The sequence below is a fragment of the Dermacentor silvarum genome, chromosome 8, assembly GCF_013339745.2.
Source record: "Dermacentor silvarum isolate Dsil-2018 chromosome 8, BIME_Dsil_1.4, whole genome shotgun sequence".
Classification (NCBI taxonomy): Eukaryota; Metazoa; Arthropoda; class Arachnida; order Ixodida; family Ixodidae; genus Dermacentor; species Dermacentor silvarum.
In genome coordinates, this window is record NC_051161.1 from 48,569,315 (window position 1) to 48,582,660 (window position 13,346).

At 45.2% G+C, this 13,346-nt stretch overlaps 2 protein-coding genes across 6 annotated transcripts in view; one reads left to right on the top strand and one right to left on the bottom strand.

Annotated features, from left to right (window-relative positions):
* Window positions 1-6,511, bottom strand: part of LOC119461172 (vacuolar protein sorting-associated protein VTA1 homolog) — a 99,798-nt gene extending 93,287 nt beyond the window's left edge. For 4 of the 5 annotated variants that reach the window (XR_007468208.1, XR_007468207.1, XR_007468209.1 and 1 more), the window contains exons 1-6: window positions 6,387-6,508; window positions 5,962-6,056; window positions 5,250-5,377; window positions 5,080-5,155; window positions 3,145-3,271; window positions 2,108-2,389 (exon numbers count right to left, since the gene is read on the bottom strand). Coding sequence is in view for 1 of the 5 variants with exons in the window: in XM_037722393.2 (XP_037578321.1) it covers window positions 2,108-2,389; window positions 3,145-3,271; window positions 5,080-5,155; window positions 5,250-5,377; window positions 5,962-6,056; window positions 6,387-6,495 (817 nt within the window). In the remaining 4 variants the exon portion in view is untranslated. Of the gene's footprint in view, window positions 1-2,107; window positions 2,390-3,144; window positions 3,272-5,079; window positions 5,156-5,249; window positions 5,378-5,961; window positions 6,057-6,386 lie in introns of all 5 variants that reach the window. The other variant, XR_007468206.1, reaches the window with a different exon arrangement.
* A 186-nt stretch (window positions 6,512-6,697) lies between these two features.
* The window catches only part of LOC119461168 (pre-rRNA-processing protein TSR1 homolog), a 45,710-nt gene continuing 39,061 nt past the window's right edge, over window positions 6,698-13,346 (top strand). The window contains 7 exon segments of the mRNA XM_037722389.2: window positions 6,698-6,837; window positions 7,023-7,093; window positions 7,698-7,784; window positions 7,885-7,997; window positions 8,194-8,272; window positions 8,751-8,867; window positions 10,628-10,698. Of these exon segments, the coding sequence (XP_037578317.1) occupies window positions 6,723-6,837; window positions 7,023-7,093; window positions 7,698-7,784; window positions 7,885-7,997; window positions 8,194-8,272; window positions 8,751-8,867; window positions 10,628-10,698 (653 nt within the window). The 5' untranslated portion in view covers window positions 6,698-6,722.

Here is a 13,346-nt window from a genome sequence, read left to right on the forward strand (position 1 = left end):
GTAAACACTTCAAGAAAAGTAACCAAAGGAATTTCTGTAAAGTGAGGGATAACTGTAATTACCCTACTTTCTCGATTTTACTCAGTAGCGCACCCAGGATCTCTGCCAGGGGGGGTGTTGACAGTTTGCCAATACCATCTAAACAGCACTAATTTCAATTGCTTCACGGGAAATTGTCAAAAAATGCACTTTTTGCGAGTGTGCAGATGATTGCACGTCCTACATCTTAGTTGCAGTACTCAAATGCGTAAGGAAAGAAAAGGGGTTAAACAAAATGGGGGGGGGGTTACAACCCCCGAACCCCCCTCCCCTGTCGTTGCGCCACTGATTTTACTGTGCCCCCAGGTCTAATGCACAGCCCGTTCTCAAGCTTCATTGTAAGAAAATACTGTAGTTATAGCACACCAAATCGCATATGATTACAAATGATTGGGTAGGCTTCGCACTTTCACAAAGCTGCACAGGATTGGAGGGCAAATAGCCACCCACTGCATATGACCCTGTAAGCACTGACACATGCCCAATTCAAGGGGCCCCGAAGCACACTTTTTTTTTTTTTTAATACAAAGCAACATGCTGTTTTAGCTGCAATGCCTCTCAAGGAATACAATGGAACCTCGTTGATACGATTCTGTGTACTAAATTTTTCAGGATGATGCATTTTTTTTTTCTGGTTCCCGTCAAGATCGTCTCAACGAAATTCCACTGTACAGAGCGATCCACTGTTAAAAGAAACACCGGAGCGCGTGATGCCTGCTCCGCGCCACTGCCAGCCAGCGGCTGCAACAAGTTTCACGCAGGAGCAGTGAACGGTGTGTACAGTGCTATTTCATTGTCTGCTACCGTCTCCTGCCGCGCTTCGGATAGTAGTGAAGCAAGCTGGTTACGCCTTTTTAATGTTGGCAGGTAACTGCATGGTCACACTCTGACAGCCAGCCGTTGCAAAGCTGAAAGAAAATTAGACGAGGCAAAATACTAACATGCAGGCCGGCGGCGGCACCAAGCAGACTCCACGTGCTCCGGTGTTCCCTTTAAACAGTGGAACGCTCTTTACATTTCTGAAGAAATTCTTGAAACGGGCCCAATATGAACGGAGATATGAAGAGTGCAATGTTTACTTTCCTCACTTCTCCTAGACTCATCAGTTCCTCAGAGCTGGGGCGGTACCCAAAGCAAAGCGTAACACCCCCCTCTCTCTCTATTGCTCTTTCCTTTATTCTTTCCAGAGTGCACCTGTGGTAACCTTTTGTGGCTGGTGTTTGACAAATGTGCCCAAGAGCAACAGAGGACTGTTGAGAGGATGGGCAGGATGCATTATGCACAAACCTATGGCAGAGAGTAGTTAATGGTTATGGATAATTGCTCAATGGCAGTTGTTTATGGGCCATTGCACTAGCTGGAACATCACTGCTGACTAACATACAGCTGAAAAAGAGCTGAAGCTGCAAGAGAGCACTCAATCTATCATGCACGATAGTAGGTTCCCTGCTGCCAAGCAGCAGAATATTTGGTTTGCATGTTCACGGCAATACTGTCTACAGTTCGGAAGAGTTTGTTTCACACAACATTTTCAACTACTCCTTTTTTTTTTGCATTAAATGAAGGTCCTAGACATCTAAACCCTAGAAAGAATACTGAGAAACCTCAGAACGCCCTAAATAATTCAATAAAATAGTTCTTCTATGGCCAGCCTCACTTTCGTTCTCCAGGAGTTTGTGTCGTGACATGACGCACAAGGTGGCCACGTAGGGGCAGGACATTTCGACACCTCCTATGCTGCCACTTGTTGTGAGGGCTGATGTACCAGCATAGTAGACAACCAATCGAGTTAGAGGGAGTGTCAAAACCTTGCAATGTCATGCTCCCACATGACTACATTCTGTGCCATGATGTCACGGCAGAGAAGAAACAAAACTGAAATTGTCTATAGAAAAGCCAACAATATGCAATTATTTATGGCCAGTATTTTTTCTATGTAGGACTCCCTGAACTTAATTTTAACACAAAAAAACGAACAGTCTAAAAAAAAAAAAAAAACATGATGTCAGTACTCCTTAAGTTCAAAGTGTTTCAGTGCCCCTCTAAAATAGTATGGCAAAGTGCTTACTTGCAGCCCGAATATCATCAATCGGGGCTACTGATGGTGAAGGCTGCGTGGAACCGCTGGGTGTAGAAGGGGGGGCCTGAGACCCTGGGGTGGGAACAGGAAGAGACGACGGCATAGGCTGATGGTCACCATAAGATGACCGGGCACTGCTGGGACCGGGCTCCGAGAATCCAGAAGCAGTGGCACCTCCGACTGCAAACCCTGGAGGTAGTGGTGGAAAGCCGTCGCTGCCTCCCACTGCTCCAGTTGGTCCATTTGAAGGGCTTGGGTTGCCACCGACAGCTGACAAGGGCAAACAGTGCTTCATCAAAGATTCAAACCCATAATGTTATGAGATTGATGCAAGCCTTCAGAACTACTACTACATCATCATCAGCCTATTTTAAGTCTACTAGAGGATGAAGGCCTGAATTAGTGCACTACATCTAAGAAAATTTTGATCTAGCGCCGCTGAATTCTACTTTTGGACTACGCAATGTGTTTGGGCTGCATTGAATAGCTGAGAAGGTCAACAACAATCCTAACCCAAGATGTCCCCAGAGTATGCAAGCTTTAAAAAACTACATGGTGACTCACCATCACCAATCTACTTTAGGTGTGCCGCGGGACAAGGACTAGACTTAGGCACACAAGAACCAAGAACATTGCGACTCCTGCATGGCCTTTATAATTATACTAAGTGTTTTGTTAACAACCTTCCATACCACAGGATAAACGGCCATTTTATAAAGACCGAGTCAGTCTAGTGGAATAATATTACTTCCAATTCCTGAAGAAAATTTGGTACTCGTGGTGTAACCAAGTGAGTAGACACAGAACATCAAAGAAAAGAAAATTATAGCCATGTCTTACAAAACTTCTTTTAGGCACAAATTACACAATTACACTCAAACATGAGCAAAACTGACAAGTTCTGTTGACTTGACAGAAGTGATGGTAAAGCAAACAAGGTTAATATATTAGACATTTCCGAACTTAAATTACTTTAAGTAAACTTTTCAGTAATGCTATTTGCTGGTTGTGATGAATGACCATACCACCAGCATCTTCTTCAAATCCTTCATCTTCGCCCTTCAGAGGTCCTGGAACTGGTACTTCACCGTTCTTGAGGCATCGGTGAATGTATGCTGCCTTCCATCTTGCATACTTCCGATGGTTGGAAACCTGTTGACAAAGTGTTTAGCACAGCTTTCCCTATGAACTCTCACACACTAAGCTGCCTCCAAGGCCAGCATGATGTAACAAGTCTATTCCAATGCTATTCCTTTTCACGCTTTTCCTCAGTGACTGAAGCAGTGTTCTGATCATGTCATCACTGAGATAGGCCGGCCGTGAACGATGGCTGATTAAGAAACAGAATCGTAGAAAAGAAATACTTAGATTACACCAGCCCAAGTCACTTTCTACCCCACAAGCTGAGCAAACAACTTACTTATACAAAGAATGTCTCGTATTATTAAAAACAGGAGATGCAAAATGAAATCATTTTTGCTAACAAAGAATCACAGCAGCAGTGAACATCAGAATTTGTACGGGCTCTGACTTGTTTCCAATGAGGGCGTCACATATCACTGTCGCATAATAATTGCCCTTTTGCGCTAAAAGTGACACTACTGTCGCATTCATGTAAACGTAGCTTATGAGAGATGCCATAGTGGGGTCTTTGTATTAATTTGGACTGTTTCAGGTTCTTTAACCCTTTATTGACGAGCGTTGCCTACGAGCAACATACCAGAAAAATAATTTTTTCTTACCAAGTTTCGGTATTGAGTACAAAGCTTCTGGTTAAATGTCTTCGGCCAACACTACATGACAGGCAGCAAGCATCATTTGTTGGCTTAGAGCAGGAACACAGGTCGAGGAAGAAGGAATTTGACACATGACTCGCTTTCTTTTGAAAGCGTGTCAAAAGAAAGGAAACGGATCGATGCAAGATCTCCGGTTATAGTGGCTTTACACACGTGATGTAAAACAAATGAAATGTACACCCATGGTTCACACATGACGAGCACTGTCTCTACAAATTCCAAACAAAGCCAAAGGTGGCTTGAAGTGAAGCTCACCTCCAGTTGGCTGCCTGGTTTTCTCAATTCCAGAAAAAAATATATATATATTGTTGTTGGTGTTGATTTCGCTTAGCCTCGATGTGTATTGCCCATTTAGCTAGGAAATTTAGCCACAGTCGGAAATCTAACCCACGACCTCGTGCTCGGTAGCAATAACACCACAGCCACTCATGGGACGGGAAATCAAAGAAAGTGAAATTTACGAGTACAGTGATCATAGGAGAGGGTAAATTTGGATTTATCATATTATTGATAAAGTAAAAGAATCTAAAAGTGGAAGATACCTTTTGAGCAATGCATGTTTCAAACACAGCCTCCAACTGAGCTGTGGCAGTTGGAGGCGTTTTAAATGGCAATTGCTTGAGCAAAAAAACTGTGCATAAAACATTGATGACGATTGCCAATGTAAGCAAATAGCTGAATGCTTCTAGAGAGCTGTTCGTTTTAATAAAGGACTGATGCACTTGAAGGTGCATATTTGTTGCAGTGAGGATATTTAGTTGGCATTTTTTGTTTCATTGTGAAATTTGATATGAAGCAGAGCCATTAACCAGCTCATCTGTAACGGCTGTATGTCTCAAAGAGCTATAATAGTTGTCATTCAGTTTCGAATATGCACCGCAACTCAGTTGCGGTAAACACCGAACCCCCCCTCCGGAAATGTGCAAAAGAGCCATAGAAAGCTATTCATTTTAATATGAAGCCCTTGACTTTCCAATTCTACCCCAACACTTCAGTTGGAGATTAGACAGTGGCTAAAAAAAATATGTAATCTGCAGCAGTCGTGTTGCTTTATCAGAATATAAAAAAATATGTATCTACCCCACCCCCAGTTATAGATTCCAAAAAGAACCGCAGCTGCAAACAACCAAAGCTGTGCCCCGAGAGAGACCAACATTGACATACCTCATCTGTTAGTTCTCCAAAAGTTGTGAGCACATCAAAAAGGTATGCAGCTGTGTAGAACGCCTTGATGACATTCCTGCAAAGTAAAATAAACCGCCGAAGTTAGCTGACAACACTGCTGCAAGACAAACAATAATTTTTAAGGCTGGTATGAAATGAAGAGCACATACTTGTTAAAGCGTGCTGCCCTGTCCTCACCATCTGCCCAAAGAAATAGTTTCAGCGCTCTAGTCTCAATGTGTGCCTGGGCAACAACGTCGCTTGTGATGGCTTCTTCGTCTTTCCTCTTGGCTTTTTCCTGCACAAGTATTACGGAATGTTCCTGGAGCCGACCACTCAAGTCAGCAAATGCAGCTCACTTCTTGTTTGCTTCCAAAGAAGTTTTCTCAATTCTGCTAGATGGCTAGCACAGTACAAGGAACGAAAAGTCGCCGTAGGTAACGTTAAGATGACGGAAATATTGGTCACGCTAGACTAGTGGTCATAATCCCCCCCCCCCCCCCCCCCGAAAAACAAAAGTTCACAGAAAGATGAAAGCTTGAAATTAATGACAGCGAAATAACATAACAGCCTGTTGTGTCCCATGTGCAAACACTTTCAGAATGACACAAATGTTAAAAGCGCAGCAAGAAATCTGCGCGAAATTATATGTCAATTTTACGTGCACTAGTTCTAACGTGATTTTACGAGTATATGCTGGAATGTTCCGTTCTGCCACGAACAATTCATGGGAGAAACAGGACAGCCAAGGAATGTCAGCTTAAACGGACATCGTACAGACACGTCCAAGAAGCTTAACGCTAAAGCGACATTGCTTGTTCGACCACTGCTATTTACTAGCAGTCATAATTGTGTTTTCTATCCAGAACTACACTCGCATACCTTCTCCAACCAATCCATGTAGGCCATGAGGAATCCCCTGCTTTCAGAGGAAGATCTGTCAACCTTCATACCAGTCTGCAGCGCATAGAGTCGGCCTGTAGCAGTGAGAAACGAAACATATCAGAGAGATAGCTGTAGCGACCGCAGCTGTCAACATGAACCGCAAGCATCCGGAATAGAGCAAGACCTTGGTGAAGTCTGGTGCGTATATCGCACACCAGTACAAAGTCGGAACTCAGACATGCCAAAGAACAAATCCGCGGAGCACACATTTTAGGCAGAAAAGTGTCATTCTTTAACGGTGATCTTGTGGCATTTAAAAAGACAAACACCGCGAACCTGTGGTTCCGAGGGCCCGCCCCTCCTCACTTCTCTATCCGCAGGTATGCATTCGGGATGACAATGACTTAAAACTTTGAACTTACACCAGTAGGCGATGATTGGGTCCCTGGAGTCATGCTCGGTTGCTATTTTTACGTAAGGAAGCACTGACTTTAATTTCTCGGGCACCGCAGGTAACGCAGCGGCCGCCATTTTTAAAAGCTCCCTGTCTTGATATTTGCCTTTCGGCAGTATAAGAACGTGACAACAATTAACATTTAAAAAAATAATTATTGCATTGTAAAATATATATTGTTGATTTTTTAAAGAACTTGTGTTAGAGTAGTTGCTTCAAAATTTATTTTATTTAAATCTTGGTTACTACAGTGCGCATTCAGGCCGAAGCGCTGAATCAGTTTTCAGCTGGTTTCGAGGCAAACATGGCGCTGCCCAGCGAAAATGTTGCGCACAGGCCAGGCGCCTTCAAACAGCAGAATAAGGCACATAAACATGGTCGTCACAGAAGCAACAGATCGCTGGAATCTCTGAGTAGGGGTAAGCCTTCAGTATCTGTTCAATCGTTGCGACAGGCGTGTCAGTGTGTTTGTTGCGCCCAGGTGCACGTATGGCCATGTGCTTTCATGTAGCATTGCTGCGCGGCTTGCGTTGTGAAGTGCTTCTTTCGCTCTAAGTACATGCGATTATTCGTCGTTCTGATGATGTTGTTTTTTCACGTTTAGGAAAGGTTAGCCTCAAAGCTATCACGCGCAAAAACAAGCACGAGCTGAAGAGGCAAGAGAGGAAGAATCAAGTGAGTGTCAATTGTAATGTGTCGCTATTCACGTTATCCCTTTGGTGTCTTGGAGCGCCTTTCAGGTGACATCGAAGAGGTTTTCTACTACAGATCTTACGTTTTTCTTTTCTTTTTTGAATACGTACGTGCCACAGTTTAAAAAAAAAAAATGCGGGCACGTCTAGTACCGTGTCGTGGCGAACTTGTCGTCGACAGGATGACAGCTTTCGCCGGTGACAGTGCGCGGTGACACCTAGTTTTCACGTGCATTGCTGGCAACATAAGCGTTACCTTATACGGGTGTCACACGGTACAATTTCGATCACGATCGAGCCCTATCGGGATAGAATTTCTCGATCGCAGTTGACTCCTATGCGCAAGCTGGGAAAAAGAGCAAATCGCAGTCCAGAAATCTGATCGCGATCGAAGGTGGCCGTGTGAAACCCGTATTAGCTAGCTGGCAAAAACTTGGGCTCGCGATCGTTACAACTGCTTGTTACTATTTGTTTTCACGGGTTTTATCAGCATCTAGATGAATTAGCAGTCGGGCTCTTGCTTTCCGTAAAGCGGCCGCCAAATAGTGTTTTTGACTGATTGTTAACTACGTATACACCGATTGCAGATTCAGCAACTCAGAAAGCTGAAACGAGAGGAAGCAACCGAAAGGAAAAGGTCGCTCGGAGGAAGTGGAGTACCCCCTTTTCTTACGGTAAGTATCGCGAGGCAGCTGTTCAGAGCTGGCTGCTCATAAATTACGTTTTTTTTTTTTTTATTCAGTGTTTAATTACGTGTCTCACTTTTCCCCAAAGGCGATCATCCCGTTGCACGCTAACGAGGACCCAGCAAAGTTTCTCGAACTCGTGAAAAGTTGTGACGAGGATGCGGTCATCAGTGAGAGCAGCCAGGGATACTGTCACATCAGGTAGGGATTGTGTCTTTCTATGTCAATGTGCTGGGACATTAGGATAAATGACTCCCTTTTTTTTTAACAGTTATCATTCGAGTCTCACATTGAAGTTCCCAGTTGATACACATTACTGTACAGAAGCAATCACGCATGTCACTTCCAAGTTGTATTCCCTGAAGTTGTTCTAAGGATCCTTCTTTTTTTCCTTCAGTCTGCCACGATTTAAGAAAAGATACTCCTTCGTGATTCCAAGGCCAGGGGATGTGTACGCAACACTGGATGCTGCTAAGGTGAGTCACGCATCTCCGTGTCGTGATCGCAGAGCATGGCTTTCGTTGTTACTTTGCTGAACAGTCTTCACCTTAGCAAAAAACCTTGTTGTGCCAGTCATGACAGTCACGTTTCACTGTGACATGGAGTGTAGTGCTACAGTTCAGGCACAGACTTTTCTGAGAGCATTACTCCTCTGTGTGTACTTTACTGCCTGGTTGGCAACAATATTTGATTTGCAGCTTTCTTTAATGCTGTGCGACTGTGTGGAATTCTTCGACACACAAGTGCATACGGGTCACATTGTTGCAAACTGAAGAGAGCTTCACGTAACTTAGATGTAAGGATACCTATGCCTGTTTCTTTTATTAAGTGGAAGTAGTGCTGAAGGAAAATAGTTCACTCTAGATTACTCTAGATGTCTTAATGTTTTCGTTCACTTGCTGTTTGCACATGTCACAGTTGCTTTCACTCACCCGTATTTGCTCACAACTCTAGGTCGCTGACTCAACAGTGCTCCTGTACTCCCTTGATGGTGGCTACGATGACGTGGGTGACACGATGCTGTCAATCCTGTTTTCCCAGGGATTGCCATCTGCAGTCCATGTTGTACAGGTCAGTGCTGAAGCTAGATATTTTAAGCATGTAGTATGACTGCTTAACAGAACATCAATTGTTGTGCTCACAGTGATAATTTGTACATGGCTTAGTTATTTTGTTATTGTTATTAAGTTGCATTTTATCCAGAAATAATCAAAAGTAGTTACGGCATCAGTAGCAGAAATGCCCTTTGGCAGTAGCATGCTTATCAGAGGCCCGTCATGAATCTCTGACATTGGCATTTGCAAAAAGCCATTAAAAAATCATCTGTGTAATCAAGACTCGCAGTAAAAAGGGGGACATGGCTCAACAAAGCTGGTAGTCACAGTGAATGACACTCATGCAGCGATTGCTCATTGTGCCCCTGCATTGTGCTTCCCCATTCATGAAGCAAGCACCTTGAAGCTTGGCTCAAATGACATGGTTTCAGTCCAGATCAGCTCGGCTAGATGTTCATTCGTAAGGGTAGCATGCTGTTTCTGCTTCACCGCTTTCATTTTTGAGAAGCGTGCCTCAGAGCGGTATGTGGATCCAAGAATTGACAGAAGTTTCTGGTCCGCTTGCTTGACGTGGGGTGTTTTTTTTTTTGTTTTTTTTTTTTTGTCTAACATAAAGGAAGCTGGTCTTTAGAGGCAGAAATATGAGGGAGGGGGTACAAATGCCAGAGAGTTGTGCTCGGTTATGTACGAATCCTAGAGCAGATGTGGTGGACACTCAAACTTCAGGTCTGTTACACAGGCTGTATGTGGCCATATATTGTCATGTTGCAAGAGGACGCCTTTAGACAGCAATCCACATCGTTTCGATTTGATTGCAGGCGGTAGACGATTTTTTATGAGGTAAGAGTATGAGTCATTAGCGATAGTGGTACCTTGCGACATGTAGTGCTCCAAGATGACGCCTTTTTCATCCCAAAAGAGGGTCAGCATAACTTTTTTTCGCTGATGGCTGTGTTCACAACTTCTTTGGTTTGGGTGATGAGAAATGGTGGCATTCCTTACTTGCTCTGTTCGTTTCTTGTTGGCAATAGTGGACCCAGGTTTTGTCCCTGGTGACGATTCTTGCATGGAAGGCATCACCTTCTTGTTCAACACGTTGCAGAATTTGCATGGAAAGCGATTGTGGTTGCAACACGTTGCAGCGGGGGTAAATGCAAGAATAAAGGCTTTAAAGGCACAAATAGGCACGAAGCGTTCTGGCATTGCTGTCATTCACGAACGATTTCCGCTGATGACTATGGCAATGCGGACTCCACTGCTTCGTTTTGGTTGGATGCTAGCGCCGACATTGCTCTCTTGCATTGCTCCTCGCTCCCCGAGCTCCGAAAGTTGCCTGAATTGACCGTTGTGCGGCCAAATATATCCTATTTAACCAGAGTTTGATTGGATTGAATAATGCATATGCCGGCCGGTACCTGAGGGCGAGTCCGAATTTTCCGATTTTGCAAATTAACGAGGGTCGAATTAACGATGTTTTACTGTAACAGAACGCTGTTCCTCTTTGGTGCAAGTTGCTATTGGGGTGGCCATCTTTACACGGTTCCTGTGGCAGTGTTTCTGCATGTGCACGGTGCTACCGCCTAGTGAACATCCAGCCTACTATCAGGAACATGTCCGCCAACTTACGGGCTACTGGCGCCATCTTTTGCTTTTTTGTTGCAAATTTATTTTTCATTTGACTAAACTTATACTATTTAGTACATTCTCATGAAAAAAAGTGCCTGCTATAATTGAGTAAATACAGTAAGCCACTTTGTTTCCTTGTGTTTTATACAGGGGCTTGAGGCACTGCCACAGAAGCAGAGGGCAGAAGCAAGGAAGCAAGTCACCAAAGCATTGGATTCTAGGTAAGCACACTCTTGTAAGCAGCTGATGTACTGGCACTGTTCTTTCCTTTGATGCCAGATTAAGAGGTGAATGCAAGTTAAAATTGCTGAGTCATCTCTATCCCTATGCCTTGATACAAGTGTCAGACAAAATTGAGTGAATGCTGTATGATTTTAAGAATAACTGTACTTAAAATTATAGTATGTTCGCTCATAGCCTTCAGCATGGCCACCGAGATTGAGTTGTACATATAGAGTAGAACTCCATTCATACACTCTGCAAAAGAATGCAAGAAAAGAAACATAATGATCGTGGAAAATGTACGATCCGAGGTCATTAAAAGAAATTCGGCTAAACTGTAGATGAAATCTGCGTAATGCAAAGCGTTGCAGTACAAGACGCCAACACACGCTCATCTGGTGGGGCCCAAGCAGGCCGAAACACGCATTGTCGTTTTTGCAGCTTCGGCAAGCTCACATTGGTGCTCCTTGACTTTAGCCTGGATCAGCTGCTTCTTCAGGCAAAACATTCGGGCAGGAAGTTTTGACATGCCCACTCGGCCAGCATTATTGTCGCACGAGGCGCGTGTCGGGTTTGTGGGGCCTGAGTCATTTGAAGACAGAAATGGGAAACCTGAACGAAATTGACCTGGTGGGCAGCGCCAGAATACGATGCCACGATGTCACCAGAGCAAAACGGGAAGCATCATTTGCACAGCCTGCAGCTGGGAACGGCGGCACACTTGGGTTATCGCCTATTAAAAGCATGGAGTAAGCTTCACGCCACACGCGCTGTGAAACAGATTGGTGAAGATGCCCTATCGCAGTGGATTGGCGGCGATAGCTGTGAATGGCAACGGGCTGCGACCCGCGAGGAGATTTGCTGGTACTACCGGAATAGGAAACCGAGTGCGTGGTTGCATTTTCATATGACACGCGCAGGCGAGTACTGTGGAGAAGCTACCCTTGCGGTCGCCTACTGCTCTCGGTCATGCGAGCCTTGCACATTCTCATGTTTGCATGGCATCTAGTGGTCGGAAAACATATCATACCTTCACAGTTTGGCAATATACTGAATGTTTTGGTGCGAAAGATTTGCTTTTTCTGGGAACGTATTGACCGGTAAAGAAGTGTAACTGTATTGGGTCATATTGTGCATTCTCAATTGCGAACGTGGGCGCCGGGAAATTGTACGAAGTGGCATCGTATTGTTCCGGGGAAATTATATATACAATGGATATATTTACAAGGTAGGGCGCACAATGCTACAGCAATGGTGCAGGAGAGCGCGTGCACGCCAAAAAGCCACGCCGTCGTCGTCATCGTCCAAGCACCGACCACAGGATCGCCACTCGTGACATTACCCCCCGGTGCGATTAGGGCCCCGGCCGAGAGTGGTACGGTTTAAGGCGCGAGACATGGACTATGTCACTCGCGATTGTTGCAGAGGCTGACTTAGGATTTAGCGGAGCGATTTCATAGGTCACATGAGTGACTTTGTGTACGACGCGGTATGGGCCAGTATAACAGGAGAGGAGTTTTTCGCATAGGCCAATGCGACGCGACGGGAACCACAGCAAGACGAGTGATCCTGGAGGGAAGTTCACCTCTCGGTGTCGGCGGTCATAGAGACATTTATGATTGACCTGTGAAGCCGACAAGCGATCACGGGCAACCTGGCGGGCGATGTCAGCACGCGCAAGAGCATCACAAGCCTAGGCAGAGGATGTGTCTGCGTGAGGATGAAGTATGCTGTCCATAGGCAATGGTGGGTCGTAGCCAAACAGTAGATAAAAAGGTGAGTAGCCAGCTGTGTCGTAACGAGAAGAGTTGTAGGCGAAGGTCACAAAAGGCAAGTTAATGTCCCAGTCTCGGTGGTCCTCAGACACGTACATATCAAGCATATCTGTGAGAGTACGGTTGAGGCGTTCAGTAAGGCCATTTGTGGATGGTACACAGTGGTGAACTTGTGATTGGTCGAGCAAGAACGAAGAATGTCGTCGACTATTTTAGACAGGAAGCAGCGGCCGCGGTCCGTGATTAACTGACGAGGAGCACCTTGGCGCAGGATGACGTCGTGAAGAATGAAATCGGCTACATCAGTAGCACAGCTGGTGAGAAGTGCTTGTGTAACAGTGTACCGCGTTGTGTAGTCAATAGCAACTGCAACCCATCTATTGCCAGTGGTTGACATGGGGAAAAACCCTAGAAGATCGAGTCCCACCTGGAAAAATGGTTCATCAGGGATATTGAGGGGCTAAAGCTGCCAGCAGGCAGAAGGGCAGGAGTCTTGCGTCTTTGGCGAGGTCACAAGCCGCAACTTACTGTCGCACAGAACAGTAGAGACCAGGCCTAAAGAAGCGCTTATGGATGCGATCATATGTGCGTGACACGCCTAGGTGTCCAGCATCGTGAAGCTGGCGCAAAACAGTAGAGCAAAGATGCGCGGGAACAACAAGCAAGAGCTCAGCGCCATCAGGCCGGGCGTTGTAGCGGTGTAAGGTGTCGTTGTGGAGCACAAACATCCGTAGGGAAGGGTCAGTGGTGAGTTGAGACCGTCTATAATAGGCCGCAAAGATGAGTCGCGGCGCTGTTCGTCAGCTATGTGGACGAAGTCTGTAATGGCCAGAACGAAGGTGCCAGGTTCATCTTCCAGTGCATCGCGACAA